The sequence below is a fragment of the Macaca mulatta genome, chromosome 10 (genome assembly GCF_049350105.2).
Source record: "Macaca mulatta isolate MMU2019108-1 chromosome 10, T2T-MMU8v2.0, whole genome shotgun sequence".
Classification (NCBI taxonomy): Eukaryota; Metazoa; Chordata; class Mammalia; order Primates; family Cercopithecidae; genus Macaca; species Macaca mulatta.
The window spans coordinates 115184278-115195129 of record NC_133415.1 but is presented as its reverse complement, the minus strand read 5'-3'; the positions used below and the strand labels follow the sequence as shown (position 1 = coordinate 115195129).

The window sequence follows — 10852 nt, the reverse complement described above, 5'->3', positions numbered from 1 at the left end:
CAACTAACTGGGTACCGTACCCCACCCTTGTCACCCATTGACAGCAAAACCTCAACCCTGGGCCTACAGACACAGAACGAACCTGCACAGGTAGGTTTTCACTCTTTATTTATGACAAATATTCCACTTCCATGATTCTCTCCAGTCAAAAGTTCCTAGAACCAGGGGAAAAGGACAACGTTAGGACCACGCCTCTGGAGCAGCCCTAGTCCACTCACTCTGCCCAAATGTGAGCCCCCCAACCTTACTTTGAGACGATGCCGTCGGCCTTGGCCAATCGAAGAATGGAATCATCTGACTCACCCTTAAGAAAAAAAACACACTAAGAATATTTCCACTCCGGCTGCTTGAGATGGCAGGTCAGCTGCGCCACCAGCCCATGTGTCTCCCCCGCTGAGCAAATGTAAACAGGCGCAGAAGGGGAGCCACCTCTCCTGAGGGGCAGCCTCCAGCCTGACTATGGCGTGAGATGGGGGGGACCTCCTAGTGGGAGGCAGGGTCTGCTGCCTATTTTCTCAGAGCACCCCTCTTCCACCCCCAAGAAGCAGCAGGCAGCCAGCCCAGTCCAGCTGGCTCAAACTACTCTGCCAGCAAATCTACTCAGGCACCATCACACACTCAAATGCGCAGGGTAAAGCAGGGTCAAGTCCACGATGTCCCGAAGTGAGCAAAGCCCAGGGAACACTCACCATCCTACGAATGGCCCCGCAGATAGCATAAGTTTTAAACTGGCCATTAAACCTGCCTGTGACCTTGTCAACCTAGAAAGAGAAGAAGGGTCAGAAACCACTTCCCCAAGTTTGGGAAACACCAATCCTCAAAGCCAGTCTCTGCCTTACGTTCACCCTAGGGGCTCCTCCACAATGGGACAGGCCTGCCTTTCCCGGCACATACATCCCAACCTTCCCGCCTCCCGGGCTCCCAGCTCACCTCGGCCACGTTCATCTGGATGGATGCGTGGTCCTTGGCACCGATGATGCGGTTGCTAGCGGAGCTGTGGAGAAAGGGAGCAGTGAGCAGAAGGGACACGGGGGTTAAAAATGAAAGAGGGGACGTGGAGGGTTGGGAGGGTCTGCATGGAAAAGAGGAACGTCCGGGGAAGGATACGTGAGGGACGTGGCGGGGTAAGGACAGGAGGGGTGTGGGGGGAACAAGGGCAGGCGACGGGACGTGGTGGTTGGGTAAAAACGGAAGAGGGGCATGTGGGGGGCGCAGTGAGCCGGGCGTGGGGAGGGCGCTCACCATTTCCGCGGCACGTACAGGTCCACGAACTCGCCGGCGTCGTTCTGCATCCCGAGGCTGAGCCTGCGGAGTCACCGCGCGGCGCCGTGAGGACGGCCGGAACCGTGCCCCGGCTCCCGGCGCAAACCCGCCCCTAGGGTCACGGCCGCAGCCGCACACCGCACCCTGCACCCCGTCCCCCGCGTCCAAGCCCCCGCTTCCGCCCCAGCCCCAGCCCCAGCCCCAGCCCTGAGCCCCAAGCCAGCGCCGCGCACCACACCTGCTGCCACCACACCGCGCGCGAGAGAGAAAGGAAGCGGCTAATTACCCGGCAGAAATATCGGCGGGCAAGGCGGGGCCTCGGCGAGCGCTTCCGGGTCACGCCGCCACAGCGAGTCTGCGCGGTGCGTTTTTGCCGGCCGACGCCCTGACGCACTTCCGCTTCCGGCGGAGGAGGCTCTAGGATCCGCCCTACTGACCCTGGGGCGCGGGGCGTCGTTACGGGTGGTCGCCCTGTGTGGCGTGTTATCGTAGCCCGTGGGTTGTGCCCCACGGACGCAGTCGACCCTTGTGAGCGCCTCGGGAGCCCCGAATGAGCAGCTGGGAGAAGCGGCGGGGACTGAGCCTCGCTGACCGCTGCCGACCGGGCCAGAGATATGGGCGTACCCCCCCATAGTGCGCCTCCAGCGCCCCGGGTCCCCTCACCCTGCGGCCACCTGGGGCGTGGGGCGGTGCTCCTGCCCAGGCACGGAGCCTCTGCGAGCGGAGGCCTGCTCCCGTGGTGCCTGCTGTTCACACTCCCTCGGGCCGGTGGGCGAAGGACACCAGCAGGAACTCGGCAGAAAAGAAATTCAGACGGTTCCTGAGGGTAGGAAAAGGTCCCGGCCCACCGCGGGGTCGAAAGCACCCGACCGCTCTGCCATCCAATGTTTCACCAGTCAGATTCCCAGGGCAGAGCATGGGAAGCAGAATGCAAACTGGGGCACCGTTTCCCTGAAGCATTTTGGCCGCCTTTGTCATAGTGCTAGAGGTGCATACTCTTGGACCCCGCAAACCCGCTCCTGGGAATTTGCTCCAAGGAAGTAAAGATGATACAAAGATGGACCCACGAAGTGTGGTCGTTGGTTATGGGTGGGTTCTTGAGGAAGGCCTTGTTAGCAGCCTGAACCCTGTTGCTAGGAGAAGCTCCAAGCCGCAGACGGAAGGAGCAGCGGGGCCAATGTTGGGTTCTTCTCTGGGAGGGGGACATGATCCTAAGATGTAGAACTAGCCTCAGAAAACCAAGGCCCAGTGGCCGGGCGCGGTGGCTCACGCCTGTAATCCCAGCACTCTGGGAGGCGGAGGTGAGTGGATCACCTGAGGTCAGGAGCCTGCCTGGCCGACATGGTGAAACCCCGTCTCTACTAAAAATACAAAAAATCAGCTGGGAGTGGTGCTGGGCGTCTGTAATCCCATCTACTCGGGAGGCTGAGGCAGGAAAATTGCTTGAACCTGGGAGGCAGAGGTTGCAGTGAGCCGAGATTGCACCACTGCACTCCAGCCTGGATAAGAGTGAAATTCCTCCTCAGAAAAAAAACAAGGTGAAAGCAGGGAAGGGGCCTGGCCAAGCCTAGTGGGAGAACTAGGGCCAAACCCCACAGCCCTCTCCCTGCCCCAACCCCTCCCAATTTCCCCCATCCCATTCCTCCGTGGAGCAGTATTGACTGAGAAGTGCTGATGCCATGCCCATTCCTGGTGCCAAGGGTCCGTTAATGGAGAAAACAAAAATCCCAGACTGTGACACTAACATCTCAGAGTCGCCTCCACCCCACCTTTGTGGGAGTGTGCGTGGCAGTCCCTCAGTTAAATGTCCTCTTGGGACTTTGTCTTCCAGATGAGACAAGACCCCACAAGGACAGGCTCAGGACCGCGAACATCCTGCCTCTCCTATAGCAGCCCCATAGGCTAAGCCACAGGAGCCTCTGGAAACACAGCTGTGCCCCCACCACCCCTTTGCCTGGACAACCCTACTCCACACTGAGCTCCAAGTCTCAGCTCCCACATTCTTTCGCTGACCCAAGCCCATGTCAGTTTACATGGTTAAGGGCTCTCAGAGAACCCACTTCTCGTGACAATCTGCTTGTCATTAGACACTGATTTGTGGAACTGTTTGGCATCTTCCCTGTGACCTGGGGCTGCTGGAGCTGCGTTCCCGTGGGGCTGCACACGGTAAGCACACTGGACGCAGGATTAAGTAAAGGCACCAAGGATCCCTGACACAGCACCGTCCGAGTCAGGCCAATTTCATTCCGACTGTGGGAAGGTGTAACATCTGGACCTGGTTGGCACTGAGGCTGCAAGTTCTGTCTGGCTTGGAAACCACATGTTCATGTGGGCAGTGTGTCTGCTGTTGCTTCCACTGAACTCCAGCAACCAGGCATCAGAAGTGAGGTCACTGAGGCCATTGTCTTTCAGGAAGGTCACTCTGTTCATGCAGGCCCTGAGATGTGTGCTCTTTCCAGACCCTCAGCATGTGTACGGAGGTGTCTTGATGTTTGCAGTTGGAGATCTGCACAACTGACCTTCTCATCTATGTCTGTGTGTGGGTTGCCCAGCGAGGCCTGGGGGGTTAAGAGATTCTCTCTGGCTAAAAAGCCAGAGACGGGGCAGCCAGAGGACTAGAAGGGACAGAATAGCAGAAGGAACTCCAGAGGTCTGCAGAGGGTCTTCCTTGAGTGGTCAGGAGAGTACTGTCAGTACATTTCCTAGAAGCTGGGGAAAAAAACATCCAGAAAGATTACTCTGCTTACACGGGACTGGAAATAGTACTTGCTTTCCTCAACTTTTCCAAACTGACAATCACAAGACATTGGATGGAGTACTCAGAAAGGTCTTGCCTCAGTCATGGGGAATAATTATCCCTGCCCTGAATGTTTCCCAGGTCCCACCTAAGAAATCATAAAGGCAAGACCTGAAAGAAGCAGACTGCTTCCAAGTAATGTAATTGCATCCCAGAAAAAAAGCTGAAGAATATTCACAGGAATACAATAGTATCAAGCACTCAGTAAGGTAAAACTCACATTGTGGCATCCAGTCAAAGACTGCCAGGCATTTAAAGAAGCAGAAAAATATGGCCTGTAATGAAAAAAAAAGCAATCAATGGAAATTGTTCCAGAACTAAAACAGATGCTAGAATTAGCAGGTAAGGCCATTCTTATAACAGTTTTTTGTTTTGTTTTTTTTTGTTTTTTGTTTTTTTTGAGACAGAGTCTCGCTCTGTCGCCCAGGCTGGAGTGCAGTGGCCGGATCTCAGCTCACTGCAAGCTCCGCCTCCTGGGTTTACGCCATTCTCCTGCCTCAGCCTCCCGAGTAGCTGGGACTACAGGCGCTCGCCATCTCGCCTGGCTAGTTTTTTGTATTTTTTAGTAGAGACGGGGTTTCACCGTGTTAGCCAGGATGGTCTCGATCTCCTGACCTCGTGATCCGCCCGTCTCGGCCTCCCAAAGTGCTGGGATTACAGGCTTGAGCCACCGCGCCCGGCCTATAACAGTTTTTTTTTTTTTTTTTTTTTGAGACGGAGTCTCGCTCTGTAGCCCAGGCTGGAGTGCAGTGGCCGGATCTCAGCTCACTGCAAGCTCCGCCTCCCGGGTTCACGCCGTTCTTCAGCCTCAGCCTCCCGAGTAGCTGGGACTACAGGCGCTGCCACCTCGCCCGGCTATTTTTTGTATTTCTTAGTAGAGACGGGGTTTCACCGTGTTAGCCAGGGTGGTCTCGATCTCCTGACCTCGTGATCCGCCCATCTCGGCCTCCCAAAGTGCTGGGATTACAGGCTTGAGCCACCGTGCCCGGCCCTATAACAGTTTTTATATAACACCCTCCATACAGTGAAAAAAATTTTAGCAGAGAAGTAAAAAAGATCCAGGGCCAGGCATGGTGGTTCACGCCTGTAATCCCAGCACTTTTGGAGGCCAAGGCGGGTGGATCACATGAGGTCAGGAGTTCAAGACCAGCCTGACCAGCCAGGTGAAACCCCATCTCTAGTAAAAATACAAAAATGAGCTGGGCATGGTGACGTGCACCTGTAATCTCAGCTAGACTCGGGAAGCTGAGACAGGAGAATCGCTTGAACCTGGGAGGCAGAGGTTGCAGTGAGCCGAGATGGTGCCATTGTACTCCAGCGTGGACAACAAGAGCAAAACTCCATCTCAAAAAAAAAGGATCCCAGTTATGGTAATAGATACGAATTTCCTCAGCTGCTGCTAAAGTGGGGAGCAGGGAAGCCGAGGCTGTCCTGGGGTGAGGCCCTCATTTCATCCCGCACTTAGCACCACAGCCAGCAGCCAGCAGCCCCACAAGCCCGTATCTTGGTCTCTATCCAAGCTTACCTGCATCTACGCAGCCCTCATCCTGCATGACAGTGAAGTGACTGTCACAGAGAACAGGATCAATGCCCTCACTGAAGCAGCTAGTGTAAATGTCAAACCTTTCTGGCCTGGCCAGTGTAACCATCAGGAACCTCACTGGCAGTGTGGGAACTGTTGAGCCTGTTCCAGCGGTTGGTGCTGCCCCAGCAGGAGGTCCTGTCTCTTCCACCACAGCTGCCTGAGCTCAGGAGAAGAAAAGAAAAGGAAAGAAGAATCTAAGGGGTCTGTTGAGGACATGGGCTTTTGTCTTTCTCACTAAACGTCTTTTGAAACATATTCAGTAGTAAGTTGCACTCTAAAAAACTAACAGATGTGACAACTACAATATGAATACAAAAATATTATAAATGATACAATAAAAATATATATTATAGAAATATATAAATGTTAAAAATGTTAAAAATACAATAAAAACATAAGCCTGTAATCCCGGCATTTTGGGAGGCCGAGGCAGGCAGATCACCTGAGGTCAGGAGTTCAAGACCAGCCTGGCCAACATAGTGAAACGCCGGCTGTACTAAAAATACAAAAATTAGCCGGGCATGGTGGCGCGTGCCTATAATGCCAGCTACTCGGGCGGCTGAGGCAGGAGAGTCGCTTGAACCCAGGAGGCAGAGGTTGCAGTGAGCCGAGATCACAACACTGCACTCCAGCCTGGGTGGCAGAGTGAGACTGGAAAAAAACCCACTTCTGTATACTAGGGAATTTGACAAAGCTGCATACACGCATGTCCAGGACAGGATGGATGCTCTGAGAAGACCACTGGCCGTCTATACATTCAGTGCAAGCAGGAAGTGAAAGTGGAGCAGAATTATGAATGGCATGCTTAGCCAGCTGTGGTGGCACAAACCTGTAATTCCAGCTACTCTGGAGGCTCAGGTGGGAGAACTGCTTGAACCCAGGAAGCAGAGGTTGCAGTGAGCCAAGATCACACCATTGCACTCCAGTTTGGGCAAGAGTGAGACTCCATCTCAAAATTTAAAAAAAGGTAAGCTGCTAATAAAGGAGAGACAGATATGTATAAATAAATAAATACATACATATGTAAGGGGCATGCGGAAGCCAGGCATGGTGGCTCACACCTGTAACCCCAGCACTTAGGGAGTCCAAGGTGGGAGGATTGCTTGAGCCCAGGAGTTTGAAACCAGTCTGGGAACACATGGCAAGACTTCATCTCTACAAAAAATTTTTAAAATTACGGCCAGGCATGGTGGCTCACACCTGTAAATCCCAGCACTTTGAGAGGCCGAGGCGGGTGAATCACCTGAGGTCAGGAGTTTGAGACCAGCCTAGCCAACATGGCAAAACCCTGTCTCTACTAAAAATACAAAAATTAGCTGGGCATGGTGGCACATGCCTGTACTCCCAGCTACTCGGGAGGCTGAAGCAGGAGAATTGCCTGAACCCAGGAGGCAGAGGTTGCAGTGAGCCGAGATCGCGACACTGTACTCTAGTCTGGGTGACAGAGTAAGATTCCGTCTCAAAAAAAAAATTAAAAAATTAGCCAGGTGTGGTGGTGCCTGTCTGTGGTCCCAGCTACTTGGGAGACTGAGATGGGAGGATGCTTTTGGGTGTCCAAGCTACAGTGAACCCTGTTCCCACCACTGCACTCTAGCCTGGGTGACAGAGTGAGACCCTGTCTCAAAAAAAAAAAAAAAAATTAGCCAGGCATGGTGGTGAGCGCCTGTAATCCCAGCTACTCAGGAGGCTGAGACACAGGAATCACTTGAGCCCAGGAGGCAGAGGATGCAGTGAGCCAAGATCATGCCACTGTTCTCTAGCCTGGGCAACAGAACAAGACTTTGTTTCAAAAAACAAAACAGGGCGGGGCACAGTGGCTTACGCCTGTAATCCAGAACTTTGGGAGGCCGAGGCGGGCAGATCACCTGAGGTCGAGAGTTCGAGACCAGCCTGCCCAACATGGAGAAACCCCATCTCTACTAAAAATACAAAAAAATTAGCTGGGCATGGTGGCGCATGCCTGTAATCTCAGCTACTCGGGAGGCTGAGGCAGGAGAATCCCTTGAACCTGGGAGGCGGAGGTTGCAGTGAGCCAAGATCGTGCCATTGCACTCCAGCCTGGGCAAAAAGAACAAAACTCAGTCTAAAAGAAATAAAAATAATCAAAATAATTCACCCTATAACACACTAAAGTGGAAAACCACGTGATCATCTCAAGATCAGGTGATCAGAGCATTTGACAAAATCCGACATCCATTACTGATTTTTAAAAACAACAGCTTTCAGCAAAGTAAAGATGGAAGGAAACTTCCTCACCCTGAGAAAGGGCACCTGTGAAAGATACAACCAATGTGTTACTCATAGGTAAAGACAAGATGCTTTCCTAAAGCCAGGAGCAATACAAGGATTTCTGCTCTCACCACTTCCATTCAACACAATACCGGAGGTTCTAGCCAGGGCAATAAGGCAGAGAAGGACAAAAGACATCCAGATTGGAAAGGAAGAGGCCACTGTTCTTAGCAAACAGCATGATCGTTTATGTAGAAAATCCAATTGAACCTACAAAAATACTACTCGACTAATGAATGAGTTTACTGAGGCTTCACGATGCAAGAGCAACACACAAACATCAACTATATTTTAATCAACTAGCAGTGAAAAACTGGAAATTGAAATTTAAAAATTAATACTATTTGGCTGGGTGTGGTGGTTCATGCCTGTAATCCCAGCACTTTGGGAGGCCGAGGAGGGCAGATCACGAGGTCAGGAGATCGAGACCATCCTGGCTAACACAGCATAACCCCGTCTACTAAAAATACAACAGCCAGGCGTGTTGGCGAGCGCCTGTAGTCCCAGCTACTCAGGAGGCTGAGGCAGGAGAATGGCGTGAACCCAGGAGGCGGAGCTCGTAGTGAGCCGAGATCACGCCACTGCACTTCAGCCTGGGTGACAGAGCGAGACTCCGTCTCAAAAAAAAAAAAAAAAAGAAAGAAAAATAAAAAGTTTTTTTATTGTTTAATTTTTTGGGGTACATAGTGGGTGTGTACATTTATAGGGCACAGGAGATATTTTGATACAGGCATGCAATGCATAGTAATCACATCAGGGGAAATGGGGTGTCCATCACCTCAAGCGTTTATCCTTTGTGTTACAAATAATCCAGTTATACTCTTTTAGTCATTTTAAAATGTGCAATCAAACACTAGGTCTTGTTCTTTCTTTTTTTTTTTTTTTTTTTTTTTTTGAGACAGAGTCTCGCTCTTTTGCCCAGGCTGGAGCACAGTGGCACGAACTCGGCTCACTGCAAGCTCTGCCTCCCAGGTTCACGCCATTCTCCTGCCTCAGCCTCCCGAGTCAAGTAGCTGGGACTACAGGCATCTGCCACCGTGCCAGGCTAATTTTTTGTATTTTTAGTAGAGACGGGATTTCATCGTGTTAGCCAGGATGGTCTGGATCTCCTGACCTGTGATCCACCCTCCTCGGCCTCCCAAAGTGCTGAGATTACAGGCATGAGCCACCGCGCCCGGCCTCTACTTTTTTTTTTTTTTTTTTTTTTTTTTTGAGACGGAGTCTTGCTCTGTCACCCAGGCTGGAGTGCAGTGGCCGGATCTCAGCTCACTGCAAGCTCCGCCTCCCGGGTTTACGCCGTTCTCCTGCCTCAGCCTCCCGAGTAGCTGGGACTACAGGCACCCGCCACCTCGCCCGGCTAGTTTTTTTGTATTTTTTAGTAGAGACGGGGTTTCACCGTGTTAGCCGGGATCGTCTCTCGATCTCCTGGCCTCGTGATCCGCCCGTCTCGGCCTCCCAAAGTGCTGGGATTACAGGCTTGAGCCACCGCGCCTGGCCTCTACTTTTTTTAATACCCATTAATCATCCCCATTTGCCCCCCAGCTCCCACTCCACTACCCTTCCCAGCCTCTGGTAACCATCTTTCTACTGTCTATCTCCACAAATTCAATTGTTTTAATTTTTAGCTTCCACGAATAAATGAGAACATGTGAAGTTTACCTCTCTGTGCTGGGATTATTTCACTTAACATAATGACCTCCAGTTCCATCCATGTTGTGGCAAATGACAGGATCTCATTCTTTTTTGTGGCTGAATAGTACTCCATTGTGTACATGTACCGTATTTTCTTTACCCGTTTGTTTGTTGATGGACACAGGTTGATTCCAAATCTTGGCTATTGTGAATAGTGCTGTGATAAACATGGTAGTGCACATATCTCTTTCTTTTCTTTTCTTTTTTTTTTTTTTTTTTTTGAGACACAGACTCACTCTGTCACCCAGGCTGGAGTGCAGTGGTGTGACCTCGGCTCACTACAACCTCTGCCTCCAGGGTTCAAGTGATTCTTCTCCCTCAGTCTCCCGAGTAGCTGGGACTACAGGCGCCGCCACCACGCCCGGCTAATTTTTTGTATTTTTTAGTAGGGACGGGGTTTGACCGTGTTAGCCAGGATGGTCTCGATCTCCTGACCTCGTGATCTGCCCGCCTCAGCCTCCCAAAGGGCTGGGATTACAGGCGTGAGCCACTGCGCCCAGTCTAGATTTTTTTTTTCTGTAGAGTTGTTTAAGCTCCTTATATATTCTGGTTACTAATCCCTTGTCAGATGGGTAGTTTGCACATATTTTATCCCATTCTGTGGGTTGTCTCTTCACTTTGTTGATAGTTTGCTTTGCAGAAGCTGTTTAACTTGATGTGACCCCATCTGTCCATTTTTGCTTTGGTTTCCTATGCTTGTAGGGTATTACTCAATAAAGCCTTGCCCAGTTCAATGTCCTGGAGAGTTTCCCCAATTTATCTTCTAGTAGTTTCATGGTTTGGGGTTTTGTATTTAAGTCTTTAATCCATTTTGATTTGATTTTTTTATATGGCAATAGATAGGGATCTGGTTTCATTCTTCTGCATGTGGATATTCATTTTTCCCAGCACTATGTCTTGAAGAGACTGTCCTGTCACCATTTTATGTTCTTGGCACATGTGTCAAAAATGAGTTTACTGTAGATGTATGGATTTATTTCTAGTTCCTCTATTCTGTTCCATTGGTCTGTGTGTCTGTTTTTATGCTAGTACCATGCTGTTTTTGTTACTATAGCTCTGTAGTCTGATTTGAAGTCAGTTAATGTGATTCCTCCAGTTTTGTTGTTTTTGTTCAAGATAGCTTTGGTTGTTCTGGGTCTTTTATGGTTCCATATAAATTTCAGGATTGTATTTTTCTATTTCTGTGAAGAATGTCATTTATATCTATATTTTTTTCATACAGAGTT

At 50.8% G+C, this 10852-nt stretch overlaps 1 protein-coding gene and 1 long non-coding RNA gene across 3 annotated transcripts; one reads left to right on the top strand and one right to left on the bottom strand.

The window, feature by feature from the left end:
• Positions 1–91: 91 nt before the first annotated feature.
• On the bottom strand, positions 92–1575 carry RPS21 (ribosomal protein S21). Of its 2 annotated transcripts, none has more exons than XM_077952141.1 (6): positions 1550–1575; positions 1243–1305; positions 931–994; positions 690–761; positions 249–304; positions 92–155 (listed from the first exon to the last, which is right to left on the bottom strand). In XM_077952141.1, exons 2-6 carry the CDS (start codon positions 1290–1292, stop codon positions 146–148), a joined length of 252 nt encoding a protein of 83 aa, XP_077808267.1. In that variant the 5' UTR covers positions 1293–1305; positions 1550–1575; the 3' UTR covers positions 92–145. The 2 variants fall into 2 exon arrangements, with proteins under 2 accessions (XP_077808267.1, XP_015004136.2); XM_015148650.3 differs by lacking the exon at positions 1550–1575 and adding an exon at positions 1502–1530.
• Positions 1576–1635: 60 nt separating this feature from the next.
• LOC144332218 (uncharacterized) lies at positions 1636–9592 on the top strand. Its single transcript, XR_013400109.1, has 2 exons — positions 1636–2089; positions 3095–9592. It is a non-coding gene; the product is annotated as an uncharacterized LOC144332218 (long non-coding RNA).
• The last annotated feature ends 1260 nt before the right edge of the window (positions 9593–10852 follow it).